The sequence below is a fragment of the Lactuca sativa genome, chromosome 4, assembly GCF_002870075.4.
Source record: "Lactuca sativa cultivar Salinas chromosome 4, Lsat_Salinas_v11, whole genome shotgun sequence".
Lineage (NCBI taxonomy): Eukaryota > Viridiplantae > Streptophyta > Magnoliopsida > Asterales > Asteraceae > Lactuca > Lactuca sativa.
In genome coordinates, this window is record NC_056626.2 from 117,617,579 (window position 1) to 117,640,608 (window position 23,030).

At 36.3% G+C, this 23,030-nt stretch overlaps 1 protein-coding gene across 1 annotated transcript in view; it reads left to right on the forward strand.

Annotated features, from left to right (window-relative positions):
• LOC111899711 (uncharacterized) overlaps positions 1-13,407 on the forward strand; it is a 45,162-nt gene extending 31,755 nt beyond the window's left edge. Inside the window, exons 2-6 of the mRNA XM_023895565.1 lie at positions 5,580-5,773; positions 10,029-10,040; positions 10,196-10,441; positions 10,496-10,580; positions 12,797-13,407. Coding sequence (XP_023751333.1) covers positions 5,580-5,773; positions 10,029-10,040; positions 10,196-10,441; positions 10,496-10,580; positions 12,797-13,407 — 1,148 coding nt within the window. The remainder of the gene's footprint in view (positions 1-5,579; positions 5,774-10,028; positions 10,041-10,195; positions 10,442-10,495; positions 10,581-12,796) is intronic.
• The last annotated feature ends 9,623 nt before the right edge of the window (positions 13,408-23,030 follow it).

Consider the following 23,030-nt stretch of genomic DNA (forward strand, 5'->3'; position numbering starts at 1 on the left):
TCTGAGGTCCTTCATAGAGAAACACCTCCCAAGCCAGGACTTGACCTCCTGTAAGGTAGGGATGCCATTTCCTATGAGTAGTATGTCATCCACATACAACACAAGAAAGCTAACTATACTCCCATTAGCTTTGACATATACACAGGAATCATCCTCGCTTCTCGAAAATCCGAACTCTTTCACTTTCTCATCAAAACAAAGATTCCATCTGTGAGATGCTTGTTTCAATCCATATATGGATTTCTCAATCTTACACACTATATTAGGGTATTATGCACTAACAAAACCCTCTGGCTGTCTCATGTAAACATCCTCAGCCAACTTTCCATTAAGGAAAGTGGTTTTTACATCCATTTGCCATATTTCATAGTCATGAAATGAAGCTATGGCTAGAATAACCATTATAGATTTAATGTTCACTACTGGTGAGAAGATCTCATCATAGTCAAATCCCAGTGTTTTGAGTAAATCCCTTCGCAACCAGTCACGCCTTATATGTGTGTACATTATCATCCATGTCGGCTTCTTGAAGATCTATTTGCACCGGACTGTCTTACGGCCCGGTACATTATCAACCAAGTTCCAAACTTGATTGTCATACATAGACTGAATCTCGTTGTCCATAGCCTCTTTCCATTTAGCAGACTCGGAGCCTGCCATGGCTTCCTTAGAGTTGTTAGGTTCATCCAAATTTATCAGTGTGCTACCATTGATAAATGTATCACCTTTAGCTGTTATAAGAAAACCATATAACATAGGTGGAACACTAACTCTACTGGAACGCCTCGGAGCTACGCACTTTTCAATTGGCTCAACTGAAGTTTCCTCCTCGGGTTGAGTACTAGTGTTTGAGGTTCCTTCATTGCTTAACTCTTGAAGCTCTTCAAGGTCAATTTGCCTCCCACTGTCCTCTTGGCATATGAGTTCTCTCTCTCTCTCGAAAGACTCCTCTCATTGCAACGAAGACAACATTGTCACTCGGTCTATAAAAGAGATATCCAAAGGACTTCTACGGGTAGCTGATGAAAATACATTGCTCACTATGAGGTTTGAGCTTGTCGTGAGTTTCTCTTCTCCCAAAAGCCTTGCAACCCCAAACTTTGATGTGGTCTAATGTAGGAACCTTCCCAGTTCACATCTCATGAGGTGTTTTGGAAACCTTTCTGGTAGGGACTAGATTAAGGATATGGGTGGCAGGCTCTAAGGTATACCCCCAGAATGAGATTGGTAACAAAGATCGACTCATCATGGAACGAACCATGTCTAGAAAGGTCCTATTGCGCCTCTCGGCCACACCATTAAGCTATAGTGTCCTAGGTGGCGTCAATTGTAAAATAATTCCACATTTATTAAGATTTTCAAAGAACTCAATACTAAGATACTCTCCTCCACGATCGCATCATAGCATCTTTATTTTCCTGCCCAATTGATTCTCCACTTCTTGTTTAAACTCTTTAAACCTTTCAAAAGTTTCTGACTTATGCTTGATTAAGTAGATATAGACATACCTACTATAAACATCAGTAAAAGTCACATAGAAGCGGTTAGCTTCCCTTATGGTGGTTCTGAATGGTCCACACACATCAGTGTGTATGAGGTCCAACAAACCTTCACCCCTTTTATAAGTACCTGTGAAGGGTGACTTGGTCATCTTTACAAGTAAACAAGATTCACAAGTGTCATCCAACTTTAAGTCGAATAACTCTAAAACTCCTTCCTTTTGGAGTTGGGCTATGCGCTTCTTGTTGACATGTCCAAGATGATAATGCCACAAGCATGCCTTGTCCAAAGCATTGAACAAATTAATATTTAACACATTATTTCCTAAGTTATCTACAAAATTCACAGTTTCATATACACCATTGCAAGGTAATTCTTCAAAATAAAAAAAAAACACCATTATAATAAGCATAAATTGCACCAACTTCATTTTTAAACGAAAAGGTAAAAGCTTGTTTGTACAAACTATGAAAGGAAATAATATTTCTTGCCATATCGGCCGAGTAACACCAATTATTCAAATCTAAATTCAAAACCATTTCTAAGAAATAAAGAATAAACTCCAATCTTGGTCACAAGCGACATTTTCCTATTTCCCATGATTAAGTTTATCTTCCTGTGCTCCACATCTCTATTTCTTTTTAGTCCCTGCAAATCAGAACAAATGTGAAATCCACAACCTGTATCAAGGACCCAAGAATTAGCATGTGATGAGTTATTAGATTGAATAGTGTAAATACCTGCAAAGGAGAGTTTAATCTTCCCATACTTTATGTCCTGCAAGTATTTGGGGCAACTTCATTTCTAGTGCCTCTTTTCATGACAATGGAAGCAGTCAGCGTCCTTCAGATTGGAAGAGGGATTAACGGAAACCAGCTTTTGGTCCCACTAGAAGAGTATCCATCAAGAGACTTTCCCTTGCAGCTCTTGGAGGGAGCCTTCCTCTTCTTTCCCTTTGCATGTCCTATTGCCAAAACAAGGGCATAAGTAGTAGTAGGAGTAGACACAACCGAATTGCCTTTAAGGTTGCTTTCGGCAGCCCTTAAAAGCCCTTGAAGCTTGATAAGAGTGTCATCCTCCTTGTTCATATGATAAGTCATACGAAACTAATCATAACAAGAAGGTAAAGAGTGTAGAACTATATCTATGGCTAACTCTTCATCCAAATTGACATTCAATTTTAGCAAGCCGTCCATATATCTCTCCATTTTCTGCAAGTGGGCCGTGATGGGTTCACCATCCTTCATTTTAGTTGTGATCATGGAGGCAATGATCTCATACCTCTTCTATCAAGCACTTTGATGGTATCTTTCCATCAAATCATGATAAATTTATAGAGATAGTAGTCTTCATAGGACTTCTCCAGCTCAGCAGTCATTGTTGCAATCATAAGACACAACGCCTTTGTTGTATCCCTCTCATGAGTAATGTGTCCAGCGATTTGTTCAGGAGTAGAAATGGTGACATGAATCTCCTTTAGCTCTTTATCAAGGACATATTCCTTGTCCTCATAACGAATAGCCATTCTGATGTTTCGAATCCAGTCACTGAAATTCGAGCCATCAAAAATGTCCATCCCACATAGGTTCATGAGGAAGAAAGAACCTAAAGGAATTGGTGTTGAAGCATTGTTTGGGGTAGATATCTGCAAAGGAAGAAGAACAAAATTTAGATTAGATGAGAATCCTTCATATTACACCCAATATGAAATATTACGGCTAGGATCTAACACAATATTCTACAATTGCGAAGAAGGATGTCATAATCCAATTGTAAAAATATTTGAAGGTAGGTAAATGACGATTTACCAATTTCCACCATGAAAAACGAAATAGATTATTAGATTTTAATTGGTTTGAAATTTCCTAGATCTTTGAGATTCATTGAACTTTTCGTAGGCATGTCTAAATCTCGATTGTGCCCTTCAAGTTTGTGACTGGGATGTCGAGGATCAGAAACAAGGTGTGAATAACCATGCAAATTAAAATGGTACATCCAATGTTACAAATCACCTAATCAATGTGCTGGTTAACCACACACATTTGTCATACATTGTCATTCCCAGATTAGTGTGTCGGTTAACCACACATGCTCATCTAACAACTTAACAAGGTGCAAAGTATAATTTCATGGATTAGCACCATTTTCACATTTTTCCTAAAGTAACTAAGATTGGGAATTAAATAAAAGTTTAGTTACTTTATATTTATCATTATACCTTTAATGAGGGAGAATTAGTGTCCTATCCAATCCGTTCGGCTAACGACCCTCCACCAGTCAAGGAAGCGGTGGGTGAGAGTGGACACCCATTAAACCACCATTTTATAGGTAGTAACCTTATACCCCCTTGTAGATCGGCTTCGTGAATGAGGCCTACTAACGGTAAGAGCGACTTGTCTTATACATATATATATATATATATATATATATATATATATATATATATATATATATATATATATATATATATATATATATATTATTAAACTTATAATATTATAAAGTATAATGGTTGAATTTTAACTTTTAAAACTCTAGGGTTTCAAATTAAAGTTTCATTTAATGAGACTTTGAAAATTCCAAAACTTGAGGGCAAGTTTTGAAACTTGTTAAAACTCTTCACATTCATAACCTATGAGTTTAATTTGATTTTAATGATGATACCTTTCATTTTCCATAACTTGAGGACAAGTTATGGAGGTCATTAAACATCAATTAGATCATATTTCTAACAACTAAATTATCATATAATTCTTGATCTAACTAAACTCATATACAAGGTAATTCTATATCAACAATTTTAAAACAATTTGGTTTATCATATAAAACAACTCTTTTAAAACTTTGATAATTATCTTTGTATCGGATGAGTATGATCACTACCATATCTTAAAAAATATATTTTTATGATTCAAAACAGTTTGGGGTAATGATCAAATCTAATTTTGGCGAAAAACATGAATTTATGCACTCTGATCAGCTAACTCGGCTAGTCCATGATCTGGACTCGTCGAGTAGCTTCATTTCTGCATGGACTCGTCGAGTTCATCGGTCAGAATGTAGAAAACTTGATTTTTTCAACTTTGAAAACAAGCAACCATCCAATATAATAGAAAATAATCCTAGGCTCTGATACCACTGTTGGATTTTGAGCACTATAACACTTACTAAGTGCACATGCAACCCTGAATGCTTTGGATCTATATTTTCTCTAATTATACATGTATTTTCTTTTTCCAAAGCATTCACCCTAGCTAGCATACAATTGAAGTTATATATAATCAAAACATAGTTAGGATACATACCTCTTGAGTAGGGTAGAGTTCTTGACCTTTGGAAACTTGAGCACCTCAAGTGTGATGCCTCTAATGGTTCAAAAACACCAATATGCAAAGGAGGTTCTAAGAGAATAAGTTACTTAACTCTTTTGAAGGTGCAACCGATTTTGGAGCATGGAGGGGGATATTTATAGTTATGGCAAGTGCTAGGGTTGCACTTTGCAAACCTTAATGATCCATGACTTTCCACATTCCTATGATCCATGGGTTTAACCTCCATGAACTATCCATGGTTTATATTATTGGTTTAGCCCACTTACATAATCATGGATCACTTAGCCCATACTATAAATATCATTGATTTACATAATCAATCCCTCCATATTTAATTAGTCTCTTTTGACCACAAAATTAATTCCAAATTAACTCTTGGACAATACTAATTAAATAACCATATTAATATATTACACTTATAATATATTAATAAATCATAAATTACCTTATTCTCATAAGACCATCCTATCAAATTTCATTGGTGAAGGCAACCCAAAAGGACCATGCTACTATCTGGTCAAGTACATACCAGTTATAGTTATGGGCTTAGACACCAAATCCAACAGTTATAATATTAATCATGGATACATTATTCCAATCCCGAACCTCTCCTCAAAAGTTATCAACACTGCTTATTTTGATGGTGATATGCATATTACCCAGAGAAGGGAAAATTGTATTGTAAATCCCTACACTATTGACTCCTATGACTCTAAGAAGAGGATTATGATGAAGATAATGATGCAGGCGTTGATGATGAAGAAGAAGATGCTAATGATGATGAAGAAGTTGATGATAAAGAAGACGTTGAAGATGAAGAGGATGATCTTGCCACCGATAAGGGAGAATCCACTGTTCGTGGAATGAATTATCCTCCAAATTTGAACAAACACATTCAATTCTCCTCTACTTCTTCATCCACTCCCTCTGTAGACGACATTGTACATTGTGGATCAACCCCAACTTAAGTGAAAACGACTGATCCACTGATCCAAGATGTGATTTCTCTAAGGTCAGTGTCTCCTTCTCCTCAAGCTGCAATTGCTCCTCCTATGCATACACATCTTCAAGCTTCTTCTTTTATCAGGAGGAATCCAACTCCAACTTTCAAACTATTGTGCTCTATCAAATCTCTCTCTATTGGTGCATTTAACTTAATCTCTGAGAGAAAGATTAACTATAATAGAAAAGAATGTGGCTGATATGAAATTCATTATGACCTTGGGTGATGATGATTATGATAATATGGTTATTGATGACTCTCTACCAAATTCTTTAGGTGATAATCATCCACCTTCATCATCAAATCCACCTCCACCTCCTCCTCCAACATCTCACCCCCTCCTCGCACTCCTTCACCACCTCTTGGCTCCCCTCCCTAAACCGATGATGCCAAAAAGGGGGAGAATAGTCAAGGGAGCAATGATCAGGAATTGGTGACTACAACAACTTCATCTCTACCTGAAATTTCTGAATCAGGAATGGATGATAACCAAAAGGCAACTGTTGTAGTTGAACAAGCGAGCAACATCCCAGATGCTAATGCAACACACTATGATTAGGCTATCTCAAACGTTGGTGATCACTTTGAGACCGATGACTATGAAAGGTTTCTCTAATTGGGGTTTATGGCACAAAATGGTTTTCATATTTTCCTGAGATATCTGAATCAAGAAGGGATAATAATCAAAATCCAATTGTTTTTGTTGAACAAGTGAGCAACATCCTAGGCGCTAATGCAACCAATAATGATCGTCTCAGACGTTGGTGATCAATCTAAGATTGATGACTATGAAGGGTTTCTCGACTTGGTGTTTATTGAAGAAGTTGTTCCTTTGACTGTTGTTTACCCTGATTCATATTTTGAGGGGGGGGGGGTATTTATCAAGGAACCAACAACGAAATAGAATCTAAGGATGAACAACTCAAACCTAGAAAGAAGAAGGCTTCCTTCTTAAGGGGAGCCAATGACGCTGAAGCTAGAAGCTCTTCTACTGCTGGTGATTCTTCATCCCCTCCTCTTTTCAAGAGAATCAACCTCACTGTTGATGTAAATGATTTAGCTAAAGAATGAGATATAACGATTAAGAAATTTATAGAACTTATGATGGAGAATAATGCCACTATTCAAGATAGCAACCTCACGACGTGAGATGTGTTGTAAGAAAACTATTGTTTAGGACTGGTCTTACGATGTGAGACATGAAGTCTCTCGATGTGACAACTACTGCAGTCCAAGCCTATGATCTTTTAGGGTTTCCTTCATTTTTAAGCACCTCTAAGTTTATTTTACAGTTTTTTATCAACCCCAAACCCTCTTTCACCTGAGAAAAACCCAAGTCTCCATCCTTTCTTGATCTTTGGACATTTTAGAGCCTTTCTTGGTTTGCAAGAAGAAAATTGAAGAAGAATAAGAAGGTCATTTTTGTGGAGGCATGCAAGGAATTATCATCATCATCACCTTACATTGTTTCTGGACCATTATAGGTGTTAAAGTTCCCATCTTTATTGTTATAAGAGGCTAGATATAAGTTTTGTCCCACTTTTCTTCTTGGTTGTGAAACTTTGAATGAATGGAAACCGTAATGTTGGTAACTTTATGGGTTATGAGGGTCGTAGGAATGTCTTAGAGTTCAGATCTAGAGAACGGCTGAGTTTTGGAACCTTGCATGAATGTTGTATGTCTTTTCTTCAACTTTTGAACTAAATGAGATCTAGACATGTATTGGAAATATTTGTATTAAAAGCATCAACTTTCTAGTGTATTAAGAAGTTATAAAACCTTCTGGAAAGTAAGAGGGCAAGGCTTAGTGGATTAAGGACTTAAAAGTTGTACTTTTGTTGATGATTGTTCTCATGACATGAGACATATGTTGAATTAGGTGTCTAAGCCCATAACTATAATTGGTATGTACTTGACCCGATAGTAGCATGGTCCTTTTGGGTTGACTTCAATGAAGCAATTTGATAGGATGGATATTTGATAAAGAGGTTATTTGTGATTTATTAATATATTATAAGAATAATATATTAATTGAGAAATCATATTATTTAATTGGTATTGGTCAACAATTAATTGGAATTAATTTAGTGATCAGAAGAGACTGAGTTAATTAACGAGGACTGATTAGGTAAATCAGTAATACTTATAGTTTAGGCTAATGATCCATGTTGATTAGGATGGACTAATTTTATGTGGGAATCCATGTAGAGTTAGTCCAAAGGGCTTATCATATGGATTATTGGGTTAAAGGCCAAAGGAAGTGAATTTGGTTTACAAGTGAAACCCTAGGAATTCCACACTATAAATGTAACCCCTAGCCTCACCAAAAATGGACCTAAGAGACTTCCAAGAAGAAACCATAGCTGTGTTTGGGTGCTTCCTAACCTCTCTCTCATAATCCTCCAATTCCTTTGGTGTTTATGACTTATTAGAGGTATCATGCTTGAGGTACTAAGCTCTTGAAAGGCGAAGGATTACAAGATACAACAAAGAACATGGAGGTCTCACAACGTGAGGTCAGCTCCATTCACTTTTCTTGACTAAGTTGGCCAGGGTGAGTTGGGATAAGTTGGAATTGAATCGAGTGAGATCTCACGACATGAAAAAGGGTTGGTCACAACGTGAGGGTGGATAGTCGACATCATGGGTTGTTGGGTATGACATTGACCATAGACTTTTGGCTTCATTTGACTTTTGGTCAAAATTTTATTTTGATAAGGTAGACTTAGGGTTTATATTATGTGGATCATAGGAGGTGTCGAGCACCCGTCTTTTGGCAGGTGAGCGGTTAGTTGTGGTCCGCTTTGTGATTCAAGTGAGTCTTCTAATTGTAGCAGTGGTTCGAAGGCACCAATGAAGGCCCACTAGGATATGTTATGCTAGTTGTCTTTGTGACTCTCCAATGGTATGTTTTGATATGCCCATTTTATGACGTGCTATGCCTATTTTCATTATTAGCTAGGCCTAATGTATGTTGTGTAGTATGTTAGCTGTCTCTACGACTCTTGCATAGTACGTCAGGATGGGCCCATTGTATGAGGGCAAGGCGGATTATGGTGGATTAGGCCCAATTTGCGGTCTAGGCCCAATAATATGTATGGTATGTGGTATTTTTTTAGAACTCACTAAGCTTTGTGTTTATGGTTTCATGTTTATGGTTTCAGGTACTTCAAGTACAAAAGGTAAGGGCCCGATGTGACTGCACTGCATCCACCTAGTTTTTGCAACTTTATGATTTTGGGATTGTACTCTGATGACTATTTTTACTCTAATATACTTTTGACCGATTAAAAAGGCTAAATAGTGTTTATGGTTGAATTAAAAAAGAAATTTTTACTTTACAATTTTTGGGATAATACAAGTTTGTATCAGAGCCTTGGTTTGAAGGATTCAGACACACTTCTGGGTGTATCTGAACTCAAATTGAGGAATTGATAATATTTTTGAAAGAAAAGGAATATTCTAAAAATATTTTAAAGAAGAAGGGGGGGTGTGATGCATGCAATCAGTCGGGCTCTAGTAAATGATTCCCATAATAGCTACACATGTTGATATGCTATATGATATGAATGTTTCCATGCTAGGATAAGGCTAGGGATACATTCAGGAATCATATGATAGATTCGCCTGATATGTGATGCCTTGTATCCTAGGAAGAACTAGATGATATGATTGGGAATATGTATTGGTAGAAGTAATTGCTAAATGTATTCTTTAGCAATTGTAGATGATTAGGATCATAGACTTAAAATCATTGATTTGGCCTTATTTCCTGTTCCTAGTTTGGTTGTGGTCCTAGGGTAGAGTATTTTATTCCACGGTATATTTGATCATGTATTGTGTATAATTCATATGTATAAGGCAACCAACAGTGAGAATGGAAGTTCCCAGCATGGGTTGTTATGAGTAAGATTTGGATGTTCTTTATTTGTTCTGTGGCTTGGAGTGTTACTTCATGAATGTTGCTTGCTTTGTGCTTTGTGGAACTCTTACTGATGTAAGTTAACTATTGAGTGAATATGTTATGTCACATGTTGCGAGTTTTAAATAATCTCAGAGTGATGGATTTGACTCTATTATGCATCTCTCGTTTGAGTCTAACCATTGTAGGGTTGAGTCTTTTACTCTAAGGATTATCTATGCTTTGTGGCAGTGATTATATTTCATTTGTTTCTACTTATTTAATTATGCAGAATGTTTCTAATGTGAATCCATAGTGTCATCTGACGAAGTCTCTGATGCTTACAAAACTGGATTGCACAAAATTGAGTCTTATATACATTCCAAAGTTCATAAGAACATGTTGAAACAAATTTTGAGTGAAAAAGATAAAGAGCATATTAAATTTGATACTTCGCAGAAATTTGATTCATTGAGCACTAAATTGAGTTCAGATAATACACTTAACGTTGAAAATGTATCTGAATTTGATGGTGGTAGCGACATGAGTGAGATCTCTATGGAGAATGAGGTTGATTGTTTAGAATTTGTTAAAAGCGAGCCTAAACCTGCAAAAAGTTTTATTTCAAAAAATTTAGTTGAGTACTTTTGCATTTCTGAAAATGGTTCAAAAGTTTTAAAAGAAAAGGCAACTGTTTCCCCAAAGGTTTGAACTATTCCGAATCAGGTCTTTGCAACTTCAAGACTTAAAAAAAATCAGACCAAAGAACTTTTGTCCCTCGTAGAAAAAGACAATGATGATGGGTGTGACGAACATTTATGGTCTACCCCTATTAACAATGCAGGTGAAACCAAAGGTCTATCTGAAGTGACCTCTTGGAAGACGAAGGGAAGATATTTCATAGAACCTTTGAATAAAGTCAACTGTATCTACGAAAAGGGAAGTCTTAGTGGAACCAAAAACGTTCCTAGTGATATGTCATTTGAAAAGTTTGAAACCTCTGTTAGAAAGCCAAAACCTACGGCTAATCCTCATTAGTCTCCTAAGCAATTCGCTACTCAAAACATCAAAGAAATTCTAGATATAATAAATATCTAAAAGAAAGAACGAATTTATGGCAATCCAAAAATACTAACTTTGTTTATCAAGAAAGATCAGCAAACTAAGTGCAAAAGTCTCTTCAAATCTGAATCCCAAAAGTTTTTCTAAAATTCAGTCATCTTCTTCTCCAATTTCAAGAACAAAAGTTTCTCAAAAAGCCCCATTTTCAAAACAAGCAAAATATTTTCAGCAAAGAAAACCTAATGTTTCACAATCTACCAAAATATTGAAAGATATAAGGGGCAAAGAAAAGGTTGCTTCGGAGTCAAAAATTCATTTTATAAACTCCAAATCAAACTTGAAAAAGGAAAAGATGGTTGAGAAAAAGATTATCAAGCAACGAATCAAAGATAAGCAAAGGAATCCTAAAGTCGAAAGGATCGTTGTTTTTAAAATAACAAAGAAAGATAATTCCATTATGGTTAAACAATCTTACCTGGTTGATGAAACAATAACATTTCATGTGTCTGTGAAAACCTCATGTGAACCCAAACAACTTTGGGTTCCTAAATCTCTTTGATTTTTGTAGGTGATGCGTGACGAGCAGTTTGACTCTGAATGGTACATTGATAGTGGCTGTTTGTGTCACATGACATGAATGAGGGAAGAATTGGGAGAGTTCAGACCACTGAAGGATGGAGGGAGAGTCAAATACAGAAATAACTCTCTTGGGGAAATTAAGGGCTATGGAATGATTATGAATAGAATATTCTCTATTCAAAACGTAGCCTATGTGGAAGGCATGCAACACAACCTAATCAGTGTATCTCATTTGATTGTAGGTACATGCTTGAAAGTGTCGTTAGATGATGAGGGATCTGAGATAATCGAGAAGAAATCCAAAATAGTGTTGTTGAAGTCTACGCGAAAAGGCGAGATGTATCCACTTAATCTGAATCCCATCAAAGGAAAGCCAACCATACACCTTCTTATGAAAGCACATTTGGATGATAGTTGGCTTGGGCACCGAAGGCTCTCACATCTCAGCTTCAAAGACATCAACAAACTCGCACTTGGTGATCATCTGTGAGGGCTACCATTGCTGAAGTTTGAGAAGGATCATCTTTGTGTGGCCTACGAATTAGGGAAGCAAAGCAGGAAGAGTCATTCAGCAATCATAAAAACCAAAGTGATCGAGCCACATGAGCTTTTACATATTGATCTCTGTGGTCCATCTGTCATCAAGAGCATTGGTGGTAACAAGTACGTTTTAGTTATTATTGACAATTTTTCTAAATTTGCGTGGGTTTATTTTCTGAAGCAGAAATATGAAGCTACTTCCAAGCTCAATGACTTTATTAAGCAAATAGAGCTTCAACTGCGAAGTCAGTTAGGAACGTTCGCAACGATAATGGTTCGGAGATCAAAGACCATGCGTTTGAAGAATTCCTGACTGAAAAAGGAGTTGTTCACAACTTCTCAGCTCCTCACACTCTTCAGGAGAACGGAGTCGTTGAAAGACGAAACCGGTCTCTTTGCGAAGCTACGAGGACCATGCTTTTGTTTGCAAATCTGACACTTTACTTCTGGGCAAAAGCTATTTGCACAACGTGTTTTACTCAAAATCGATCTCTTCTTAGTAAATGATTCTCCATCACCCCTTACGAAAGTATTAATAAAAGAAAACATAACGTCAAGTTCTTTCATGTCTTTAGCTCCATGTGTTTTCTTTTCAATTCAAAGGAGAAGCGAAATAAATTTGATTTGAAAGCAGATGAAGGAATTTTCTTGGGGTACTCTCTGACTTCGAAGTCATATAGGGTTCTAAACAAAAAGACAAGACAAATAGAAGAGACCTATTATGTCACTTTTGCTTACAATTATTTAAAGAAGTATCAGAAGACTGACTCTCAATTAGAGGAAATTTTTCCTGTAAAAAATCCAAAGACAATTCCTCTCTGTAGCCTTTATGAGGAGTTCGTGAACCTCTTTGACAAACCAAAAAAGCGATCTCCTTAGAATCCAAAGCAGCAAATAACAAAGAGGACGAGTTGAAAAAGATTATTGATGACACTGCGAAAGATATAGAACATGAGTCACCAACTCCGAAACGCTCTGACATTCCGTCTCCACCACAAGCTACGAAAGCACTACATCTGGGGGAGGGTTTCACATCAACCTCTTCAACTGACAAACATGTTCAGGGGGAGGATGAAGCCCCTGAAATCAGCTTAGAACCTTCATTCCAGGGGGAGGATTCAACTTCAGGTGCGAATGAACAACCAAATCCATCATTCGAGGGGGAGAATGAGAATACAAATGATGATTCAAATGCAAAATCTGAATTTGAAGAAGTAAATGATGAACGGGATCCATCTTATGATCCAAACTATCATCCTCTAACCAAATGGACTAGAGATCACTCCAAATCACAATTAATCAGAGAAGCCTCTGTTGGAGTTCTTACGAGAGCACAACAAAAGGCGAATCAGGCTGTATTATTCTCCAAAATGGAATTTTGCGTGTTCAATCCGTTTATCTCAAAAATTGAGCCCAAAAACATTAAGATTGCTCTTGATCATTCTCACTGGGTCCAAACAATGCAGGAAGAGCTCAATGAGTTTGAATGAAACAAGTTTTGGAGGCTAATTCCAACTCCGAAGGATGCTTCTGTCATTGGTCTTAAACGGGTGTTCAGAAATAAGCTTGACAAAGAGGGAAATGTGATCCGAAACCAGGCGCAGATAGTCATAAAAGGGTATTACCAAGAAGAAAGGATTGACTACGAGGAAACTTTCGCACCAGTAGCAAGACTGGAGTCAGTTTGCATCTTTTTGGCATATGCAGCACACAAGAACTTTTGAACTCTATCAAATGGACGTCAAGTGTGCCTTTTTGAACGGGGAATTAGAAGAAACAATGTATGTAGAACAACCACCTGGATTCGTAAACGAAAAAAATATATGCACCACTTTTACATTCTTGACAAAGCAATCTATGGTCTGAAGCAAGCTCCACGAGCCTGATATTAAACTCTAACCAGATTTTTAAAACATTTTAAATTTAAACAAGGCTTAGTCGACCCAACCTTCTTTCGTAAGAAAGGTGGTGACCATTTGATGATCGTCCAAATCTATGTTGATGACATCATTTTCGGATCAACTATCCTAGATTAACTGTTGACTTCCGAAAGTTGATGGAAACTAAGTTTGAGATGAGCTCAATGGGTCCTATCAACTTTTTCCTTGGTTTGAATATAAGATAGAGTTAGAAAGGAATCTTTATCAATCAGGAGGCTTATAAGAAGAACTTACTTGTGAAGTTTAGAATGGTGGGAGATTCGACAGTGATGGTTCTAATGGCATTCAGAACAAAGCTAACACCATCTTTGGACAAACCAGTTGCGGATATGAAAGTCTATCATCAAATTATAGGTTCATTGATGTATTTAACTGCTAGTCGTCCAGACATTATGTTCCCTATTTGCTATTATGGTAGGTTTTAAGCAAATCCTCGCAAACCCCACATGACTGATGTGAAGAACATCTTCATATGTCTAAAACGAACAACCTCGCTCGGAATTTGGTAACCATCTAGTTTGGGTATTCTTTGTGCAAGCATTCTCTGATACCGGTCTTAATCGCAAAAGTACAACTGGAGGCTGTCAATTTCTTGACGACAAACTCGTTAGTTGGAAATCAAAGAAACATACCTGCGTTTCCCTATCGACTGCTGAAGCTGAATATATTGCAGCTACCTCCTGTACCTCGTAGGTGATATGGATTCAAATTTAGTTAAGGGACTACGACATTACCATGAAAAGAATACCCTTATACTGCGATTCTGAAAGCGCCATTCGCATCTTTAACAACCCAGTGTAGCACTCTAAGACCAAACACATCGCACTGAGGTATCACTTTATTAAAAATCACATGGAAGATGGAAATGTTGAGAATCATTTTGTTAGATCTGCTGATCAGTTGGCTGACATCTTTACTAAAGCCTTACCAGAACAAACCTTTAATCACGTTTTTCAAGGCTTTGGAATGATTGAAGCTGAATCAATTCCGAAACCACCTTCGCACTAGGAAAGTATTGATTGAACAGTGAATGGGTGCGAACGCTCGTAGTGATTTGTAGTCAACAGTTCAACTCTGAATGGGTGTGAACGCTCGTAGTGGTTCGCAATCTGCTGTTCAACTGCGAATTGGTCCGAACGCTCAGAGCAACTCGCAACCTCGGCCTTTAAAAGGGGTGCGAGGGCCAGCCGATTTTTCACACCTTTGGCCATATCTTTCTCTCTCTAAACCTACCAAACCACCCCCAAGCCTAGGAAGCCTCCCTAGTACTAGAAGAAAGTCGTGGAGCACCCGAAGACTCTGAGAAAAAGAGTTTTTCGGTTTAGAAACTCTGCCCCCGCAGAGCCTGGTTTTCAAGCAAACCTCCCAGTTTCGTCAAAGGAAATCATATTATGAAGAAGCGAAGCGCTGTCCAAGTTGGAATCACCACCTTATCAAGTGAGTGCATAGTTACTTTCATCTTACACATAGATATGAAGTATTTTTTATAAATTACGTGCTATGTGTGTATATTATCTGTTTATCTTGAGATCTAAGCTGGATGAAAGATTTAAAATTTTTCTTATGATCTGAACTGTATATGTATTTTATTTTCAGATCTAAACTTTTTCTTCAAATTTGAACTGTATATGTATTTTCTTTTCAGATCTAAACTTTCTCTTCGGATCTGAACTGTATATGTATTCTCTTTTTAGATCTAAACTTTTTCTTCAGATTTGAACTGTATATGTATTTTATATCTACAAATATGTTGGGTAAAACATGGGTAGATGAAATAGTTGGTGTGTGATGAAAGATAAGTTTGATGATGAGATGAAAGGTGATATAGATCGAGAGATTAGGGTGAGAGGTGAAAAATGAGAGAAACCTTTACCCAAGCGTTGGCCCCGTCATCTACCAGAGTATGGATGACAACCACATACTATTCTAGACGGTTTGGTGGAGCACTAGTAGGCTCGCAACCTATAGGTGTTGTGAACGATATGTTCACCCGGTGTACTCTAAAAACCCATTGACATGTATTGTGGGTGGACTCCCAAAAATAATATTGTTAATAAATGAGATAAACCCTAGCAGCTATGGACTTAGTGGTTGTTATATAAACCCTGGCAACGATGGACTTCATGCCTACTCCTTAGGACAATCCTTAGGAATAAATAATAAGGGATAGACGATTCATAGAGAAGATACTTAAGAATAAAGACGATAATGGGGATGAGTAAATGGGTTAATTTTTTGTTGATGAAACATAGTAACTTTATTCTTGTGGGTTGAAAACCCTATGTACTCACCGTGTTTCCCAATCTGACCCACTCAGTTTATTTGTGTCACATGTGTCGATATAAAACTACACTATACCGAGAGACTAAGGAGATGTATATCACTAGTGTAAATGAATATAAGTTCTGTCTATGCTTATGTTTCTATATTTACGATGACATCACAGAGTTTTAAAACGAATAAAATACATTACTTAGGAAATGATTTTATGACATATTTATCATGTTTTTCTGGGAACAAATTCCACAACACTTTTCCTTAAAAAGTTACTCTGATTTGAAAATAAAGCTTAAACAAATCGGTCTTTTTTTGTAGTGAAAATGGGGATGTCACATAATACCAACTTGTAATGTCCAAATTTTCAAATGAAAATTATCATTTTTAAAATAGACTAATCACCCAAAACGTTGTCAGAAGCCTAACCGGATTGACTCAAATACCAACCTTATTGATGTAACAAGCCAAAAATGATATCTGTATATACCCAAGATCACACCTAAAAAACTAAACAACATCATTGTAGTATCCTATGTTTTAATATCCTAAGACAACTACCAAACCCATGCTTTCTAAAAGCAACAATCCCACAACTCAACAACCAAGGGTACATATACCCAAAAACCCAGATATATAACTGACAAAAGTTTAATGTAAGGTCGACTAACCAACTATACCTTCAACTGTTATTGCTTGAAAGCGTAATATCACCCCAAATGTTGACGAGGAAAAAAACACCAATCGATTTAAAAGGGATTGAAAAACATAGCCTAATGATCTTATATACTGCTTAACGAATCCCATATAGAGACACATACCAAAGTAAGAAGCTGACCAAATGATCAACCTTTACCCATCTATGACCAAGGATAACCAACCCATTATGCAATCTAACCATGATTCTTGTACTCGTTACATAACCTTAGCGGTTCAAAGTCTTCTCTATCAAAATCCTTAACGCTTCCAAAAAGAACTATTGACTATAGCGAGTTCTCTTCCCAACAGCTTCCTGTTGTGAGGAAAACTCATGAACTATTGAAGACGTAAAAATGATATCAACTCACTCTGCACCTACGACTTGACCGTTTCTTGAACTCTTACGTACCTATGAAGGAACTCAATGAATCTTTGAGGAATGTAACAAGAAAACATCCTAATCTCGAGTACCTCAATGGTATCCTATATTCCTTCTCTTACGTAGTAATAAAGTTGAACCAAAAATCTCGCATACTAGAACTGCAAATCCTCTGACCCATAATAATGAAACCACAAATCAAACAATCTATTAATCTTCCAATAAGAATACTAAGTTCTTGCCCACTTAAAGTGCATAACAAATAATAACATGAACCTTCATATAAAAATTAGCTGGTTACAAGGAAACTCTAAATCTCATATCGAGACCTCAGAACTTCCCACAACATCACCGCCTTAATCTTAGTAAAGTCGATTTGGATACCATTTGATTAACCAGGCACCCTAGGAACAGAACCTTGTGCAATCAAAACTTGTAATTGAAGAATTGCACTACAAGCTAACCCACCACTAAAACTATAGGAATCTAATGTGATTGCTCTAACAATAGTGCCGACAAACCTAATATAACAACTAACAAGTACCCCCTTGAATTCTTCCCCTGCTTGACATCCCAACTACGACACCTTAAAACAGATGAGTGGATAATAAAATATTGAATTATCTAATCTAACAGAGTTGCCTGACAGTACACTATCTCTTTCTTCCTCCTTTGGACTTCTCGTCCGATTTTTGGAAAAAAAATTTATTGAAATACATTGGCAAAACCCGATATTCTCAAAACAGGGTTGCATTCTCGACTTGAAACATGATCTCCACTCCGGCCATCGAACCGAAGAAAAATCAAGTATAAAAATCCTTATACTAAAAGACATAAATGGTTTACAGCGAACCAGACTCTACTCCTTACGGAGGACACTAGCCCTTTCTTATATCAACTAATATGAATCCAATCTCTTTTCCCTCTAACATAGTAGGTTGGAAGAATATAACCTTGTTGTACCTAATGACATCCATAGCTGACCACTCAACCAAAGGCTACAGTCCCTGATTCAATCATCACAATTGCTTCCTACTTAATTTTCATGACTCAAATTAGTGCTACCATGACACAAGGCTATCGAGAATGTAGAATCAACCAACTCACACATGGCTACACCAATCAAACCTAATTTTCGATGGCTATTTAGGTCAGAAAAACTTCCATGCTCATCCTTATCATGAGCAATCATATCTGAAAGATGGATACACACTAAAATGATCTACAACTAACTGTAGTTTATACCACACTGTCCACAATCAACCGACTCCCAAGCAGCATGTTGACTCTTCGTGATCCCCATACAGATCCTATGCTTCAATTAGTTTAGGCTCATACTATCGCCTGCACCTATCTATACTTGTCCCAAGAAATGTCTCAACATCCCAAGCCACTACACGTAACTACTACTGAATGTTCTAAACACATTTACACGTGCTCTAATGAGAACACATCACTAATATTCCAAGAATCTCCTACTAGGATTCCTCCTACCTTCGCTCTCGTACAATTAGAAGTCTCTGCGAATGCCAATAGTTGTCTTGTGAATGCAAGTCATACATAATCAAAGATCAGATAGACAGTCAAATAAGTGACTCTAACCTAAGTCCACAACCAAACAAGGAAAAGGTAGTAAGGATAAGTCAAGATTCTAAAGATATACAATCCAATTATGGATAACTCTAATTAACAACCGGTCACCATTATCATTAATGTTGGAGCATGGAAATGCTTTACAAATTATGAGTGATAGTTGTTGGGTTTTATGTACTATAACACTCCTATGGTGCACATACAACCCTAATGCTTTGGATCTAAGTTTTTTCTAGTTATATATGCAAAAAAAAATTATCCAAAGCATGAAACCTATCTAGCATACAAATTTGGTACATGAATCATAAAACTAGTTAGAAGAATACCTCTTATTTGTAGCTTGTAGTTGTTGGCCTTCAAGAGCTTAGCACCTTAAATGTGATACCTCAAACAAGTTATAAACACCAATAACAATTGGATGAATATGAGAGAGAGGTTATGAACCTAAAATCAGCTAGGCATTCTCCTTAGGAGTCTTAGGGGCCGAGCTAGGGGTTCATTTTATAGTTTAGAATACCTAGGGATTCAAATTGTAAACCCTAATTCACTTGGGCTTTTAATCCAATAACCCATTAGCCTTTTGGACCAACTATTCATGGACTCTCACAAACATTTAGTCCAATCCTAATCACTATAAGTATTACTGATTTACCTAATCAGTCCTTATAAATGTAACAACCTCTTTTGATCACTAAATTAATTCCAAATTAATTCTCGATCAGTACCAATTAAATAATATGATTTCTCAATTAATATATTATTTTTATAATATATTAATAAATCACAAATAACCTCTTTCTCAAATATCCATACTGTCAAATTGTTCTGGTGAAGGCAACCCAAAATGGACCATGCTACTCTCTGGTCATGTACATACCAATTATAGTTATGGACTTAGATACCTAATCCAACAATAGTTAGGTTATTTTGTTCCCCTTTATTGTATTGTAAGTTACCTATCTCTATAAATAAATAATGAGAAGTCATATATTATGTTTGCACCTAAAAAATAGTTCTCTAGGTAGAGATAGTATGGTCGAATCTCTCCCACCAAGTGTTCTTCATTTTCATATTGTAACTCTTTCTTTCTAGTAAAATTATCAGGTTACTCATCTCATTGTGGTTTTCATATTTTGTCATCGTTAAATCTCAAGATCTTATTATTCCGCACAAGTTGATCGTTAAAATGGGATCCTACAATTCGTATTAGAGTTGTACATTGAAGATCTAAGAGATTATTTCAACTGAACGACTCCCGATCAACTACTTCTATCTTGAAGATTTTTCGATTTTTTGCATAAAATTTATAGGTTCGCAACTACAGATTTTAAGATGAGTTTTTGATTTTTAAGTGTTGATTCAAGTTTTATAAAGCTTTCAAGAATAAATGTTGATGTTGTCTCGTTCATGTTTCTACAAAAATCCGAGTTTACAATGATCTTTTTTGCTGCTGAGAAAGAAGAAGATGGTAATTTTTTCTCTAAAAGAGCTAACTTGATGATTTTGCTCCATGTTATGCAAGAGACAAAAATATCTTGGAGATTTGGAGAAGATATGTTTTGGAAGGAAGATATATGAGGAATTTTTTGAGATCATACTCAATAAAAATATCATAAAGGTATGATTCTCCACTTTTTTTTTGTTGTTGGTATATATTTATCTAAGCCATGAGAGTACAAGTCGATTGGGCGGTGAAGAAGCTGAATTCGTGGATTATGCATAGACATCTCTCTTCGCATTTAGTTTTTACCGTGAATATGGCGTACGTGATTACAAAAACAAAAGAATGCCTTTTGTTTTTTAGTCCGATTATGGGAGACAAGAATTTCACTGCCCAAACTCATCTGCAGCATTTGCATGCGACGCTCCACCGAATTTTAGACAGCTCGTCACAGCGGGGCCCCACCCCCATTTAAATGCTTGGTCTTTAATTGTCTCCACCCAATAAATAAAATACCCTTTACCCACGTGACACTCAAAAGACCATACTAGCTTATACCTATTGTAGATCCAGCAACCCTAGACATATCGCCAAATCCCATTTTAATTTCTTTAATTATTTTTTTAAATCCCACCAAAATCAGAGACCTCGTATCCGCAAGATTGTATCCCCAAGAAGCCTTTTGTCATTTTACCTTACTTTTTATTTTTATTTTAATTCTTTTATCCCATTTTTATTTTAGCCAGCATACTATAATACCTTAGACCTCACATACCCACCCTACCATTTTTATTATTATTTTATTTTACTTTTTTTATTCCATTTAAGTACCCAAGACTATAGTCACATAATTTGTGGTACGCTCCGGTACGGGTACGAGTTCGCGGTTCGAACTCATTAGGTCCCTGAAATCCGGTACAAAAAGGGGTAGAGTCATTTTGGTACGCTTCGGGACGCTCCGATACGATGTACCATATATTTTGGTACAATGTACCGGTTAACATTAAAGATTAATTTCAAAACATATTAGATAAACCTAGTAGATAAAACATGAAATCAAACAAACATAAAACGAATATTTTAATGAGTCCGACTTGGTTGCTGAGTTGCCTCATCCACATTCTAGTTCTGATTATCTTCTTCATCGCCAAGGTCAACATCATAATCATCTTTATCCCCGTATTGTTGTGATTGCAACACCGCTACTCCATCTAAAATCGATGATTCTCTAATTGAAATTGAGAAATCAAGATTATGATTATGTACTTCTAATTATGATAATGAATGGAGCTTGAGAATGGAGGAAGCCTAATATAGGCTAGCAGAGTGTGTAATGTTCAATCGATTGTAGAGGGTCGTCAATTAATTTTCTTACCTTTTGTAGAATCGTGACGTTACAACTTCCGGTACGATGTTCCCAATTGACTCTAGAACACGTGTCAGATTCATCAAATTTGCGATCCAAACATCAATAGGTACGATTCAATTGCATCTTGGGAACGTCAATTTCAGAATTGGAAACGCGATCCCGAACGTACCCAGAACACGAATGTACCACATTTTGGTACGAGATTCGTGGCACTTCCAGCGAATTATGTAACTATGCCTAAGACAACCAAGAACGCAACTTTTCTTTATCAACCTAACATACAACTCTACGGTCTTCACTTCCAGTTTTTTGTACCGAAGACTTTGTCATCACATCCTCGTCAAAACCTATCACCGCAGTTAACCTTTTTCCCAACCTTTTTTTCTTTCAACCCAATACCGTAGTTTATTTAAAATAAAATTAAATAAAAAACTCTACCGTCCCACTTTCATTTTCTATACAGCAGACCTTCCCCATACCGAAGTTTGATTTTTTACCCCAACACTTTGGCCATACCGCACACTTACACCCCCCCTCCGCGCGCGCGCGCTTTCCACTGCAGTTCCACCTTTTAATGCAGTTTACCACTTTCAGCCCTCAACTTCACAACTGTTTGCACCTTTTTACCACCACAGCCTATTTTAAAGAAAAAATATATATTTTTTTAGCTCATTAGTTTTACTCTTTTATTTCTATCATGACTGTTCACTATTTGGATAAAACCCAATTGTTTAGTTGGATAATTTGGATTGGACAATTTGGTTCGGATAATCGGATCTTTGGATTGGTTTTCAACAAAACCGAATTATTATTTTGGATTGGTTTTGGTTTATAAAATAAGAACCGAATAGTCCAAAAAAACTGAATAAACATTTATTATCTATTTATTTATAATATGTATCTATAGTTAATTATTAATTTTGTAATTTATTTTTTCAAATAGATTCAAAACGTTTCACCTGATAAAAAAACATTAATATGCATTTTCTATCAAAAGTTTTCTATCTATAAAATATTTAACTATAATATATCATCTTATTAGTTGTTTATAAATTTCAAATCACAAGTAAATAATTTGTTTTCGCTTCTTGTTTAAAGTTAAAGAATATTATAATTGTATGTCGTTTTAAAATCTTTCGGTTTTTGAAAATCGAATTATAAAAGCCAATCCAACCGAATTGTAATTAGATCAGATCGGATTGGATTTGATTTTGGTTTGGACTATTCAGATCCATGTTTTGAAAATCGAAATCAATTTGGATTCACTTGATTGGATCGGATCAAACGGATCCATCCAAACGAACACACCTAATTTCTATTGATACCAATTTACCTCTTTATTTAACACTCTTCTTTTAAGACTTACTTTTTTTAACACCAATTATTTTTTTATTAATACCAATTATTTTTTTAAACCA